At 60.2% G+C, this 14,433-nt stretch overlaps 3 protein-coding genes across 4 annotated transcripts in view; 1 reads left to right on the top strand and 2 right to left on the bottom strand.

Annotated features, from left to right (window-relative positions):
- The window catches only part of DNHD1 (dynein heavy chain domain 1), a 53,257-nt gene extending 49,488 nt beyond the window's left edge, over positions 1 to 3,769 (bottom strand). Inside the window, 6 exon segments of the mRNA XM_087722002.1 lie at positions 1,600 to 1,756; positions 2,088 to 2,198; positions 2,327 to 2,469; positions 2,471 to 2,531; positions 2,772 to 2,957; positions 3,057 to 3,769. Coding sequence (XP_087578128.1) covers positions 1,600 to 1,756; positions 2,088 to 2,198; positions 2,327 to 2,469; positions 2,471 to 2,531; positions 2,772 to 2,957; positions 3,057 to 3,769 — 1,371 coding nt within the window.
- Positions 3,770 to 4,546: 777 nt separating this feature from the next.
- On the bottom strand, positions 4,547 to 6,317 carry TIMM10B (translocase of inner mitochondrial membrane 10B). The gene is given in 4 exon segments (XM_087720909.1): positions 4,547 to 5,864; positions 5,866 to 5,886; positions 6,009 to 6,104; positions 6,237 to 6,317. Coding segments are annotated over 4 exon segments (510 nt in total). The 5' UTR covers positions 6,276 to 6,317; the 3' UTR covers positions 4,547 to 5,510.
- ARFIP2 (ARF interacting protein 2) lies at positions 6,285 to 12,555 on the top strand. 2 transcript variants are annotated; one of them, XM_087720908.1, is made up of 9 exons: positions 6,285 to 6,407; positions 6,955 to 7,062; positions 8,098 to 8,206; positions 8,510 to 8,605; positions 8,748 to 8,884; positions 10,401 to 10,622; positions 11,182 to 11,339; positions 11,443 to 11,617; positions 11,715 to 12,555. In XM_087720908.1, exons 2-9 carry the CDS (start codon positions 6,964 to 6,966, stop codon positions 11,868 to 11,870), a joined length of 1,152 nt encoding a protein of 383 aa, XP_087577034.1. In that variant the 5' UTR covers positions 6,285 to 6,407; positions 6,955 to 6,963; the 3' UTR covers positions 11,871 to 12,555. The 2 variants fall into 2 exon arrangements, with proteins under 2 accessions (XP_087577034.1, XP_087577033.1); XM_087720907.1 differs by lacking the exon at positions 8,510 to 8,605 and having other exon boundaries at positions 6,286 to 6,407.
- The last annotated feature ends 1,878 nt before the right edge of the window (positions 12,556 to 14,433 follow it).

The following is a 14,433-nucleotide window of genomic DNA, read 5'->3' on the forward strand; positions in this document are numbered from 1 at the left end:
GGTGGCTCAGTTGGGCAAACAACAAGCACAGAGAGCAGCAAGGAGATCATCGGCAACAGTTAAAGGCCGGAGCCTGCCTGCTATCATGAACCAGGCACTGAAAGGCCACTTCCTTCCAAGGCTTCTCTCGGCTTCAGAGAACCCAGCAGGCAGAAGAAGAACCACCACCGGGTGGGACAGGGCACCACAGAGCACTGCTCCACGGGGGACCTCTACAGAAATGAACCTGCCAAGGCTACCCGATGCAAGACAGGCGCTCGGGAGGAATCCACTGGCTAAAACCTCTCTCTCTGGTAGAAGCTGCTGGCTGCACTGGACCAACGGACAGAGTTTGGTGAATGCAGAGAAGAGAAAGGGCCGGGTGGGACGGGGCTTAAGAAGAAGCCAGTAAAAAATTAGTTGATTTTGGTGATTAATAAGTAGGAATTTAGTAACTCTTAGATTGTTTTAGATTGTTATCAAATGTTTATTCGTTAACAAATAATTAACTATAATAACAATAATGAAATGATAATGGATACAGCTTAATGATATATACATGTACTGGCAATCTAGGAAAAGAAACTTGGATATAAATTGCAAATTGTGACTTGGGAAAAAGACCTATAAATTTTATTAACAGATTTTTATTTAGATCTTGTTATAAAGGTGTAAGGTTTTTTTTGGGGGGGGGGGTGTCTGATGATAGGAGATGGGACATAAATAGTAAATGATTTTTAGCCAATTATAATAACAACAGGGAAATGTCAATGGACATTATTTAACAACATATACATGCTATGGTATTGGCAAAAGTAACTTAGATATAAATTCTAAACAGTGAGTTGGGGAGGAAAAGGGGGGGAAAGGTTTAGAAACTCTATTAATTGACTTTTACTTAAAAGATGCTATAAAGGTGTAATGTTATTGGAGGGTTTTTTGAAATAGCTAATGAATTCCATTATGTGGTTGTGTCTTTAAGTATGAATGATTTGAGGTAAAAGCCTGTTCAAATAATTGTAGTCAAATGAGAATTGTGGTACATTGATAGTAAGATATGCAAAGCTTTTTTGACTTAAAGTGTATAATCTAATATGAACTATAAGTAATGACTGTGGTAGAAATGCACGAAAGTTATCTGCAGCCAATCGACACGCTTTCTACAAGATGTAATGAAGGAGGATTCTTTTTGTGTGGTTTTGTTCAATTAAAATAAAAAGACTTTTCAATCGAGGGAGCTGCGTAAGGGCTTCTGTGTGTGCTGCTTTGTCCTTTAGGGTGAACTGCTTTTTCATTCTTCGTTTCTTGGACCCGTATAGAGTGTGTGATCGTTACAAACCTACTAAAGTAATTAAATTAAATTGCCTCACTGAAATACTCTTCTCACATCAGCTCACAACCACTGACCAGGCTGCGTCGCCAATGTGAAATGTGGCAAGAGTTAAAATGAGATGGATTTTCTTGGTTCTTGCAATCTAATCCAAAACTTTCCTTGAGAGAAAGAGGCAGAAGGGGTGGGGGGGTGGGGGTTGCAACGCAGAGCCTTATCTCACCACTCCCCTGAAAACACCCCCTCCTCCCCCTTGCAAGAGCCCCTGTCCCACTCAGGCTGAGGCTCACCAGCTCCAAGATGGAGGTGCAGAGGGCGAGGAACCTGTGAAGGAACCCGTCTGCGTTGCTGTTCATCTGGGCCAGAGACCGCTTGAGTTCAATGAAGTTGTAACACCTGCTGGCGCCAGTTGGCAGCCAGTGGACGGATTGCAACTCCTGCAGGAGTCTAAACAGGAAAGAGAGAAATCTCTGCAGAGGCCGCAAAGCAGTGGAGGGGCTCCTGTGACCCCGGGGTCTCCTCACTGCCTTCTCCGCAGAGGTCCTGACCGGTTCTGGAAAACCGATAGCAGAGATCTGGAGGAGTTCGGAGAACCGGTAAATGCCACCTCTGGGTGGCCTCCACCCCCCCCTCTAGTCTCTGCCTCCCCAGTCCCAGCTGATCTGGAGGGTTAATGGGGGTTTTGAAGTAACCTTCCCCAGCCACGCCCACCAAGCCACGCCCACAGAACCGGTAGTAGAAGAAATTGGATCCCACCGCTGCTTCTTGGCACCCCAACCTGGATATGTGAAGAAGTGCTGCTCCAAAATGGGGCACAGCTTGAAGCAACTGGAAGTTCAGCTTCTCCCGGAGTTTCAAGTATTGCAAATATTTGACGTTAACGCACCACCTGGGGGGAGGGGGGGAGAACCAGCTGAGAAAGGCTGAGTTACCTTCTTCCTCCGAGCAACTCTCCACAGAGCAGGGAGGAGAGGCCCCTCCTAATCCCCCACCTCCACACACCCCCAGGGCTCCTACCGAGTGAAGGCTTTGCGGACCAAGAAGAGGCGGAAGAAGGGGATGTGCTGCATCAGCTGCCACAGCCGGGCCTCCCGATGCCAGTCGCCCAAGGAAAGCGCCACGGAGCCCTCCTCGGGATGCACGCACAGCACCCCGAAGGGGCGAGAAGACGTAGTGCTGGGGCTTGATCAGGTACCCCGGGACGGTCACTAGGTCGTAAGGCCTACAGCCAGGGCGGGAGGAAGGCCATGGAGGAAAAAGCCCTTCACAACGCCCATCTCCTCGGACAGGCTGGGCAGCCCCGGCCCGCCAGGAGCCTCCGCTCCGCTCAGAGGCTGCAGCCCGCCGCCCCACGCCAGCCGATGACGCCCGTCCCCAGCATCTGCGCGGGGAAGGCCAGCTGGCAGCCGTGTAGGGAGGCAAAGCCCGGCGAGCGGGGGCTCTAAAGGGGGCGACGCGGTACCTGAAATGCCGGTTCGGGGCAGTGTTCAGGTAGAAGAAGCGGATCTCCCCCGCGTGGTATCTCCCGGAGAGGACTTCGGCTACTTGGAACCCGCTCATCGGGGCCTGTCTGTCCGCCGGGGGCGCCGCGACCGGGAGCCCGGGGGCCGGTGCGGGGCTGGCCACCTCGGCAGACTCCAGAGACGGGCTGCTGCGGCAGGGGTGGGAGCGGGGGTCAGACTGGGCTCAGGCGGTCTCCCTGCCGGCCTCGCTCCGAGCCTCCCGCTCTCCCACCGGCGGGGCTCACCGGGCAGCGCAGGCGAAGTCCACGGGCAGGGCGGCGGCCAGGGCCAGGGGCAGCATGCCCAGCCCACCCGCCCAGGGGGCTTCCAGGCGGGCCACGCGGCCGCCCACCGGCCCCACGCAGCGCTGCAGCTCCGGCAGGGAGACGGGGCGCGGGTGCAGCAGGCCGGCGGCGGGGGCGTCCAAGGCGGCGCGGAAGGGGCAGGGCAGCCCGGCGAAGGCCGGCTCCGGCGCGGCGGGCAGGCGGCGGGCCTCGGCGGCCAGGGCCAGGGGCCAGGGGGCCTCGGGGTCGTCTCGCAGCGCCGCGCGCTGGCTGGGGAAGGCCCTCCGCAGCGCCCCCTGCGGGTCCAGGTCGGCCAGCAGCGCCCGGCTTCCGCAGGCCTGGTAGCGCAGGGCGCGCAGGTAGGCGGGCAGCGGGGCGCGCCCGAAGAGCAGCCCGCGGAAGGGCGCGCAGAGCTGCAGCGCTTCCAGGAGCCGCAGCCAGGCGCGCCGCCCGCCGCCCCGCAGCACCTCCCGGCACACGGCCAGCAGCTCGGCAAGCAGCGCCTCCACATCCCGCGGCTCCGCCCGGCCCGCCTCCCGCAACTGCGTGGCCAGGCGCCGCCGGGAGGAGCGTGCCCAGGCCGGGTCCGGTTGCCGCGGGGAGGCTCCCTCGGGCTCCGAGGGCCGCGCTTCGGGGAGCCCCGGGACGGGCGGCTGGGCACCGGGCGGCTCCATGGCGGCTGGGCCCGCGTTGCTAGGGACGCACGCGGCGTCGCTAGGGGCACCAACGGCCCGCCCGGCCGACACGCCCCTCCCACGCGCGGCCAGAGGAGACGCCCCCGAGGACGGCGGCCCTCGAAACCCCCCCCCCCGCTTTAAAAAAAGACCCCCACCCACCACCACCACCTTAGTTTCCCCGGGGGGGGGGGGAAGCGGGTGGGCTGTTATACTAGTTGTTTGGGCATTCCTTGTATCCCACCCAGAATCTCTGGGGTGAGATGTGAGTGGTGTATAAATCTGATAAATCCATTTCCATTTTCCCTGTCAAACATCCAGAGAAATACGCCTGTGTTCACATCTCTAACAGGACATCACAAGCCTTCCAAGTTTCTGTACATATATCAAAACCCCGACTGGACATTCATTCTAGGGGTTCTTGCTGTGTTTAGCAACCCACCTTCAACTCCATATTCGTGCAACGTGTTCCGCAGTACAAGCATGTTCACATTTTCTGTAAACTGGCAAAAGTGCAATAAAATTTCTGTCTTGCATGGTTCCTCCATGATCTGTGGAGGAGCAAATATTTGGGCAGTGCATCCCATCCGGCATGTAGCTGTAGTGCCCTCCCCTCCCCACAGGTAGATCCCCCTCCCCATCTATGAAGGTGTACATGTTGCCGTTCCCTCTAAGCCAGGTGCTGATCTCAGGGGATAAATACCACAACTGGTCAATGTTTCTATACACAAAGCACGAAGTTCTTGCCAAATGAGATGGGTTACTAGACTCAGAAACTGTATTTCTCTTTCTTTAATACAATCCAAAAAGCAAGACTGCGTAATTGCTGTGGAATTCCAAGTACAATGTGTATCCTGAAAATGAGGGAATTACTGAATTTAACATGTAATAAGAAAATCCAATCCAATCAATGGTGTCTTCTTAACCCAGGCCTCGCAATTAGACCAGACTAGGAAAAAGCAGTGGGAGGCCACTTTACCACTGTTGCCCCCAGAACTGTATGGTTGCCAGAAGCAAGGAAGTTACCAGCTCAACCCATCATCCAGAGGGTTCCCAGAGGCTGAACATGGTTACATTAAGGGGTCGCCTTTCCTAGATGTGTTCAGGCTCCCTGCTGCAAAGGCCTCTACTGGAACAGATCTCCTCTCTGGATCCCCCAGGCCCACCCTGCAGCTCTTCTAACAGAAATGCTGTGTGATGGGGCCTTCCATCGCATCCCCCATGCCAAGCGAGGGAGAAGGGGTCTGGGTCCTGCTGCTGCTGCCGCCAGCCTCAAAGCAATGACCTCACGGGCGCCCTGAAAGACCCCCAGCCCACAGGCCCTCCCGGTCACATTTGAAGCAAGCGTGCCTTGGGGAAACCCAGTGCAGTGCTGTGGCTCAGGCCAGGCCAGGCCTGCTTAACGCTCACCTAAGCATAACCAATTAAGCTTAGTGCTCTCCTGCGCAATGGAGTAGCAACAAAGATCTCTGGGGCAGCCATTTTGAAGAAGCAAGGTCACCGGAGGCAGCAGCCTTTAGGACAACCCATCCCACCTGCCCCAATTCTAGCTGGTCAAGAGTCCTCCTTCCAGCACCCATGGTCCTTGGCCAGGATCCTCCAGGTAGGAGCGGTTGATGATCTGGCCTCCACCTGGGCTTGGAAAAGGGAGAAGCTGCCCCTGGTGAGCAGGGCTGGGGGCAGCCAAGAGCTTTGAAGGCCGGGTTCCAACGGCCTCTGCCTGGACCAGAATGCTTCTCAGTCACGGAAAGCCGGCCGGCCGGCCGTGCCTTGGGAAACGTTTCTGCTCCCCAGGGTCCCCTTCGGTTGCCCTCCTGCCACCGCTTCTCCTCCTCCACAGGAGGGACCCTGGGCGGAAGGAGAGCTGCGCCCCCGGGGCTCCCCGGAGGAAGGCTCTTCGGGGCCTCCGGGTGCCCCTCCCAAGATGGGCGAGGTGCAGGCGGGTCAGGAGGCGTCGGGCCCTCGGGAGGGCGGCGGGAGGCGCGGGGTCGTGTCCGGCGGCCTCGTAGTCGGTGATCCTGCGCTGCACCAGGGAGGGCATCAGCTGCACGTAGGCGGCCATCAGGCGGTGGTTGGAGCGCACCAGCTTCCCGGCCGCAGCCGTCCAGGCAGGCCTCCTGCGGGGGAGAGAGAGAGAGAGGGGGGAGGGGAGGGGGGCTCGCTCACCCCCCACCCCCATCGTGGACCTCACACACCCCCCCAGCCTCTCCCCAGCCCCCCCCCCCGGCCCCGGACTCACCTCCTGGCGGGTGAGGGCGCGGTAGTTGAGGTCGGCCACGCAGCGCTGGAAGCAGAGCTCCGTCATCCGGTTGTAGACCAGCAGGAAGTCCCGCAGCTGCAACGACAGCAAAGCTTCAGCCGCCCGCCCGCCCTCCCGCGGAGAGGGGGGGAGGGGAGGCGGGGGGAGGGGAGGGGGAGGGGAGGGGAGGCGAGGGGAGGGGAGGCGGGGGGAGGGGAGGCGGCTCACGCTGCGCAGCTGCTGCGACTCCGGCGCGGGGTCCTCCATGCAGGCCGGGCGCTCCCCTCCCGGGCTCCCCGTGACGCCACTTCCGCCCCACGACGTCGCTTCCGGTCTGCTTGCGCTGGGGCCGTCGCGCGCCCGACCGACGCCGGAGCCCCCGGGGCCGGCCCGCAGCGGGTGAGCGGTGCCGCCGGCCCCCTCCTCCCCGGGCCGCGGGCGGGCGGTCTGTGGCCTCCTGGGGCGGCGGCGGCGGCGGCGGCTCCCGGCCCCGTCCGGCCTTCTTCGTCGCGGCTCTTGGCCGGCCGGAGTTGCGGGCGCCGGGCGGGGCGGCTCCCCTGGCAGCGGCTCTCGCGGGGCGGGCGTCGGTGGGCGGCAGGAGGCCTCTCCGCCGCGGAAAGCGGGGCCCGATTTGGACTGGACTCCGAAGTCCTCGGCTCCCGCTAGCGCCGCCGGGAAAGGCTGGCTGGGGCCGCCGCCGTGGCTGCCGGGGCCGGCGGGGGAGAGAGAGGAAGGGAAACGGGGGAGGGGTCCTCGGCCGCCGCTTCCCCCACCCTCGGCCTCTCCCTTTGCCCGGGGCTCCCCGGGGGCTGCAACACCGCACTTGCCCCGGGCTCAGCCCCCTGGGAGGAACCGCCGCCGCGTCCTCCGCGGAAGAGACGGGAAGGGGGCCGAGGGCGAGAGGGCCGAGGCCGAGCCCCTCAACCCCCCCCCCGTTGCCCCCCAGGCACCCAGCATGAGCGAAGGACCGATGAGCAAGGCAGCCACCATGGAGATCCCCATCCACGGCAACGGAGACTCCAGGCGCTTGGCCGATGACGACGGCTTGGAGCAGGTATGGAAGAGGGGAGCGGGAGGAGGAGGAGGAGACGGCGAGGGCAGAGGAGATCCTGGCCCCCTTCGCCCTAGGGAGAGCGGCCTTGGGTGGGAGGGAGGCAGGGGGGAGCAGGAACCCACCCACCCCCTCTGAGGTCCCCTCCTGCGGAGCCCTGGGCAGTCCAAAAAGGTGGGTGGGAGTTTGGGGAGGCCCTCCAGGTCGCTTCTGTTTGGCCTCCGAGGAAAGCAGCCGTCTGAAGGTTTGCCAAGCAGAAGAGGGAGGGGACCCTCTGGCTGCCCAGAAGCCACTCAGGGAAGGGGGCTCAGGCCAGATCTAGGAGCCAGTGGCCCAGGCGGGCACAGAAGCGGGCATTTCGTCTTTCCTGGAGGCTCCCAAACAGAAGGGAGGACATGGAATAACAGAGTTGGGAGGGACGTTGGAGGTCTGAAGCAGGAGACCCCTCATATCATTTCAGACAGGTGCTTGTCCACTGCTGGAGCCCCCAAAGCTTCTGAAGGCAAAACGTTCCACTCATTAATTGCTCTCACTGTTGGGAAAGGCGGGGACCCACTGATCAGGGAGCGCTTGGGGGGGAGCAGAAGGGGGTCGAACTTGTTCAGGGTGCCGAATCCTCCAAGAGGCGGAGCTCTAATGACAGTCTTGTCCCTTTCAAAGGGACCGGGAGGTCCTTTGCAAAATCCTCCCCTGGTGGACCGAGCCCTGAGCAGGGGCTGGACTAGATGCTCTCTTGTGGGAATTCCAGTGCCGGCTGTAGAAGAACACTGCTGTGTGCCCTCCCGCCTGATAGCTTTGGCCCCATGGGCTGCCTGAAGGAAAACGGCCGGTTGAGAGGCCTGGGGGGGGGGCAGTGGCTGAGGAAAGGGGGCCCTTCCTAAAGCTTGGCAGTTTTTCAGTGAGTGGCGAGATTCCCGTCATCGACAGGCCAGCAGCCAGAAAGGTGCCACCTTGTGTCGCCTGGGGTTCCTTGCGCCTGGCAGAGCCCTGTAGGGGAAGCAGCTGGCAGTTTGGTTCTCCCCCCCCCCCCTTCCTTAGGACCTGCAGCAAGTGATGGTGTCGGGGCCCAACTTGAACGAGACCAGCATTGTCTCTGGAGGCTACGGGGGAACAGCCGAGGGCATCGTCCCCACCAGCATCATCAAAGGTCAGCATTTGCAGGGGCTGATGGGGCTGCTTGGGGAGGGGGGCGCCTGCTTGGAAGCCCCCTCCTCTGCGTAGGCAGCCATGTCCGTCTCCCCAGAGCTCCAGAGGGGAGAGGGAGGGGGCAGCTTGGGGAGGGGATCTCACTGTCTCATGCACTGTCTCATGGATCCTTTGGTACGCAACCCCCCATCTCGCCCCCTCATCTCCTTGACCATGTGTCACGCTCATCGCCTGCCCCCTTGTGTCCTCTCGCCCCCTCTGGTCCCGGCTGCCCTGCCCTGCCTTCCTCTGCCCTCCATTTCAGGCTCCCTCGTTCCATCTCACCCTCCCCGAGGACCACTCATCCCCCCCAGCCCTTCGGCTGCCAGCCGCATAGCCAGCCAGGCTCCCGTGGCCACAGGTATTGTCCTGCGTGGGGGGGGGGCAGGGAGGGGAGGGGGAAACCTGTGAGGAAATGGGGGCTTTGCAGCCCTTCCAGTGGGGGAGTGTGTGGGAAGGGGGTCGCCGTCTTTCTGGTGGGCATCCTTTCTTGCCAACTGCAGGCTCCAACTTGCACCAGCCCCACCCCAGCCCAGCCATGACGGGGGAGGAGGCAGCGGCGGCCGCAGCTGCTGCCACACGAGGGGTAGCCGTGGAGAAGTTCGACATTGTCAGGAAATGGGGCATCAACACCTACAAAGTGAGTCCCCTTGGGAACGGGGGGAGGCACTGAATGGAGCCCCGGGCCTTGCGGGGCTACCGCCGGCTTTTCGAGGGCCCCGTGGACGATCTCGAAGACGAGTCGGCTTGTGACGGCTGGTGGGGAGAGTTTACTGTCATTGCACCTCATAACCCGAAACTAAATGCCGTCTTCGGTGTACGTTATAACTATAAAAATAAAGCGCACACACACGTATCATCCGTGTTCCGTACAAATGAATTGAAAACCTGATGTTGCGTTAATATTGCACTATGCAGTAAAACTCAGTACAGTTTCTGCCCTGGGAGAGAAGCTGTTTTTCAGCCCACTGTCTGTCCTTGTTTTTATTGTCCTGTACCGTCTGCCAGACGGTCATAGTTCAAAACGAAAAGGGTGCCCAGAATTAGGTGGATCTCTAAGAAGGTTTTGAACTTTCTTAAGGCAGCGGGGGGGGGGGTTATAAAGCTCTTCCAAAGAGGGGAGGGGGCAACCCATGATCCCCTGGGCAATGGAGCGCTGCCCTCCTCTGCCACTGGGCAATTGGCAAACCAAGCGCAGGTGGTTACAATGCTCTCTATGGGGCAGCGATGGAAAGTCACCAGCAGTTTCCCCATCCGGGGGTTGTTTCCCGAGAAGTCTCGGGTGGGGTCACTGCTGGGCCCTTTTGACCAGGGCTGTGAGCGCCCCAGGTCGGGTCCTCTTTTAAGACAACGCCCAGAAACTGAAAACTGCCCACTTGCGCTGCTCGGTCTCCCTTGGTAAGCAAGGCCTGGATGTCTGATCTGTTCCTTCTGTAGTCCACTATCGGCTCCTTGTCTTCTTGGCATTAAGGACCAAGTTATTGTCTCCACACCACGAAAACAACCGGTCCACCTCATCTCGATAGGCAGACTCATCCCCCCCTTCCCCCCCCCCCAAAGACCCCCAGTACTGTTGTATCATCTGAGGATTTAGTAATAATATTACTAGCGTGAGTGGGGAGGCCATCATGCACATAAAGAGCATGGAGTAAGGGACTCAACATGCAACCCTGTGGTGTACGAATCGGGGCTGAAGAGAGATGGTTAGCTGATCTGACCCTCTGAGAGCGGCCAGACAGGAAATCCATCACCCAAAGGCAGATTTTATAAGGAAGTCCAAGACCCGTAAGTTTAGACGCTGGTCCATGGGGAAGCATTGTGCTAAATGCAGAGCTAAAATCTATAAGAACCACCTTCGCGCAGCCTCTGGGCCTTGTGGGGTTGTGTGAGGGGCTTCCCCGGATGCCGGTGGGGCCTTTGGGCAGCTGTCCTGGGTTAGCTGAGGGCTGGGGGGGGGTCGCTCTCATGGTCGGGGTGTGACTCCCCCGCAGAGAGTCCTCCTGCAGCCCCCTTTCCTCCGTGCCAGGGAAAGGGCCCTTCCTCTTTATTCCCAGCCGTTCTGGTGGCTTCTCCTCGGAGGCACCCGGCCAATTAAGGGCAAGAGGCCCTTTCCCGAATGCCAGCCCCTCCTCTGCTCTTCCCCACCCTTGGCGCAGTGCACCAAGCAGCTGCTGTCGGAGCGCTTCGGGCGCGGCTCGCGGACCATCGACCTGGAGCTGGAGACCCAGATTGAGCTGCTGCGTGACACCAAGCGGAAGTACGAGTCCTTGCTGGGCCTGGCACGGGCCCTCACCAGCCACTTCTACAGCCTCGTCCAGACACAGCATGCCCTGGCGGACGCCTTCTCGGACCTCAGCCAGAAGTCCCCGGAGCTTCAGGTGAGCGCACCCCTCCGTCCCTCCCTCGGTGGGCAGGCTTTCATCCCCCCACTCACCCACCCCCCCCCGGGGCCTGTGGCCTTTCAGAAGGCTGACTCACTCCCTGCAGGGATGGGAGTGAAGCTTTTGGCTCTGGGAGGGGACCACTTGCTCTGAGGAAGTGAGGGAGCTGCTGTTCCCAGGAGGAGGAGGAGGAGGCAGCCGGTGGGCTCTTCTTCCACCCCCCACACCCCCCAAGTGGCGTCTCTCAGGGAGGGCAGAGCCAGGCTTCCAACATGGAGATAAGGCCCGGGGAAGGGCATGGCTGAGGGGGATGTGCGAGGTGGGAAGGCTAAAAGGGACTGTGGAGGAGGAGGAGGAGGGGGGGGCAACTTCCTCCCCTCCAAAGCACCCAGAGGGGGGGGGGGTCAAGAGCTCCACCCCCATCGTAAAGCAGGGGGCAGCCCTCCTTTTGAGGCAGAGCAGGTGCGGCTGCCCTTCCCTGGCAGGGGAAGTGGGGGGGGGTCCCAGGTGGGGGAGGAGCTTCCTCGATCTCCTCCGTCCCTCCCCCCACTTGCAGGAGGAGTTCGGATACAACGCCGAGACTCAGAAGCTGCTCTGCAAGAACGGGGAGACCCTGCTGGGAGCCGTCAACTTCTTTGTCTCCAGCATCAACACCCTGGTCAACAAAACCATGGAGGACACCCTCATGACGGTCAAGCAGTACGAGACGGCCAGGTGGGTCCTTCCCGGGGGAAACCGGTCGGTCGGTCGGTCGGTCAGGGCCGGGCTGCCGTGGCTCCTCTGACCCGCCACACCCACCCACCCACCCCTGGTGCAGGCTGGAGTACGACGCTTACCGCACAGACCTGGAGGAGCTCAGCCTGGGGCCACGGGATGCCAACACGCTCTGCCGCTTGGATGCTGCCCAGGCCAACTTCCAGGCCCACCGCGCCAAGTACGAGAAGCTGCGGGCAGACGTGGCCGTCAAGCTGAAGTTCCTGGAAGAGAACAAGGTGAGCCTGGCCGGCGGAGGAGGGGGAGGAGGGGGAGGGGGAGGGGGCGCGGCTGCCAGGCGGACACTGACCTCTGCACCCCCCTCCCCCTCCCCAGGTGAAGGTGATGCACAAGCAGCTTCTGCTCTTCCACAACGCCATCTCGGCCTACTTCGCTGGCAACCAGCAGCAGCTGGAGCAGACCTTGAAACAGTTCAACATCAAGCTCAAGAGCCCCGGGGCCGACAAGCCCTCCTGGCTGGAGGAGCAGTGAGCAGGGGGGGTCATCGCCCCCCCTCCCGCCGCGCCCCTCCCGCCCTTCACAGACTTGGACTCGGAGGGAGGGCCCTGCCGTGGGGCGCCCTCCCCTCTGGTGCCCTCCGGGGGCTTCCCATTCCGGGGGGGCGGGGAGAGCTGGGGCAGCCGAGCCGCCCCGTCCCTCCCTCCGCAATGCCCGGAAGCAGCAAGCACTTTCTTACTCCGAGGGTGGGGGGGAAGGGCGCCCCCGTCGGTCCCCAATCAAGGGTCTCTGCTGAGGGCCAGGCCCGACCCGATGCCAGCCACCCCTGGCTGGCCGTCCCCGGTCTTGGGCCTCCTCCTCCCCCCCTCGGCCTGTTCTCCCTGAGGAACCTCCTCTCCATCCTGCCCCACGGGACCTTCAAGGAAGGCAGCTACGGGTCGGCCGGGTTGGACGTGCCGGGGCTGCTCTGGAGGTGCCCAAGATGTGAGATTGGCCCCCTATTTGGGGGGCCAGGGACCAAACACTTCCTGGCTCCGGCCCCTGGGAGGGTGTGCGTGCGTGTGTGTGATGTGTGCGTTCATCATGGCCAGTGTCCCATATTGTGTTCCCTATGGGGGCTGCGGGCGGCAAACTCCGGCCTTCCACCCAGCTGGCCCCGACCGACACTCCGGCCCCCACCACGTCTGTAAAGATTCCCCAATAAATGGTACCAAATGGCTGCAGACGTCTCTTTGCGGAGCCCGGGGCTTCCCTTGGCCCAAGCGGGGAATGGCACAGGGGGGGGGGACGACGACCCAGGAAAGGGCGGGCAGTTCTGCCATCTGGTGCCACCCTGGCTAGCACAAGAGGGGCAGAGCTCACAGTCCTGCCTGCTGGTGGGGGTGGGGGCTTGGCTAAGCCCTCCCCCCCCCTTGTTTTACAACCAGCCAGGGAGGGAGGGAGGGCGAGGATGCTGCTGTCGGAGCCTGACTCCCAGCTGCCAGGGAGGAGGGGCGGGTCTCAAGTTGTGCATGGAGCCCCCCCCCCCCTTTGCCTGAGGTGGTTTCTCTGCCAGCCGTCTGCTGCCAAACTGTCTACCCTGGGCTGCCTTGGCAGAGTGCCAGGCTGAGGTCCTGCTCTGATGCCCTTCCTGGGGCCTCAACCCAAGAGGTCAATCATAAACGGCACCCTGAAACCTCCCAGGGCAGGTCCAGGGCTGTGTGTGTGTGTGTGTGTGTGTGTGTGTAAGCACAACGGCTGTTTCACTTTTACTTCCGGTGCCCCCTTGCAGCCTCAGGCACTGAATGCAGCCAGCAACCCTGCCTGTCTTCGTCCTGCGGGATCAGAACGGAGCTCCCCCTCTCGCCTCTGGCGCCCCCCCCCTTTCTCTTTCCCAAGGGAAGAATTCTGCTGCCTTTCTGGCCTACGTCGCCCACCGTCTGAAGAGGCCTTCAATTCCTCTTCTTCAGCCCATTGGGACTGGGGGGGAAAGTGGGCTGTTAATCATGAGGTCACAGGCTGCTTCCTAGGAGGGTCTCAGTCCCGGAGTTTCCTTCTGGGTGGGTGAAAAGGAAGAGAGCAAGCTAAAGAAATCGGGTGTGGTTTAATAATAAGGGGCCACAGCTGCAGTGCCCTCCGTGTATCCCCACCCCAGTCTTGCACACCATCCTTGCTCTGACCACTGCGAAGAAGAAGAAGAACTCTGTAGGTTCCCTTTGACTGACTGTCTTGGATGGGAGCCAGCCAAGGAGAGAAACTGTTTGGGATGGAGGCATTTCTGTCAGGGAGAAGACTCAGTGGGACGGCTCCCCTCCGGAGGTGGTGGGTGCTCCAGCCTTGGAGGTTTTAAGAAGAGACTGGACAGCCATCGAGAACGGTACAGGGAATCCTCTTGGAGCAGGGCGTTGGGACTACATGACCTCCAAGGGGCCTCTAGTGCAGCCGAGGCTTCCTCAGTCCTCCCAGGGTTTGTGTTTTGGGATTTAATCCTCCTCCACTCTCGCCCAGAAGCCAGTCACTTCCGCCTCTCAACGCCGTCCATCCCCCCCTTGAGCAGCGCAGGCATGTTAGCAGCCCGAAATCCCCAGAATTCAGAGGTTTAACTGCAGCATTTTTGCTTCTCACAACACTTGTGCTTCACAACACACAGCACAACATTTCACCATTAACGAACAAAGTGCACAAATTCATCTACTTGTGAATTTTAATTGTTGATGTATCGTGGGGGGACACCTCCCCTTTTCTGTGTTAAACACAACTTTTCTTTAGAATTATCTTCAGATCCAAATTCCTGTTTGTCTCAGAAATTTAACCTTTATTGCATGCCGGATTCTTAGCCAAAACAGGACACTGCCCATGTGGAAATGCCCATTCATAACTAACACATTTCTACAGTCACCACAAGCCTGTGTGCTTATCCATCAAGATGTCAAACATCGCACCTTGTTTTACTGGGTGCAATTCCTGAATCCCTTCAATTTGCATCTGCTCCCCCTCCCCCCATGATTCCATTCACAATTTTGAGCATTCAACCTTCCGCCCTGTTTGTGCAAAGCCTTCCTGGATCAACGCAATTCATTTATGAACAGCACAAGAATCGGGCAACCTAAGAGCACAA

This window comes from Thamnophis sirtalis, unplaced genomic scaffold (assembly GCF_051295495.1).
Source record: "Thamnophis sirtalis isolate CommonGarterSnake01/CBP01778 unplaced genomic scaffold, rThaSir2_p1.2 scaffold_8, whole genome shotgun sequence".
NCBI lineage: Eukaryota > Metazoa > Chordata > Lepidosauria > Squamata > Natricidae > Thamnophis > Thamnophis sirtalis.

Coding starts and splice junctions, on each gene's coding strand:
- ARFIP2 (XM_087720908.1), top strand. CDS start 6,964: ATGAGCGAAGGACCGATGAGCAAGGCAGCCACCATGGAGATCCCCATC. Junction 8,885..10,400: donor GGGGCATCAACACCTACAAA/GTGAGTCCCCTT, acceptor CCCTTGGCGCAG/TGCACCAAGCAGCTGCTGTC. Junction 10,623..11,181: donor AGAAGTCCCCGGAGCTTCAG/GTGAGCGCACCC, acceptor CCCCACTTGCAG/GAGGAGTTCGGATACAACGC.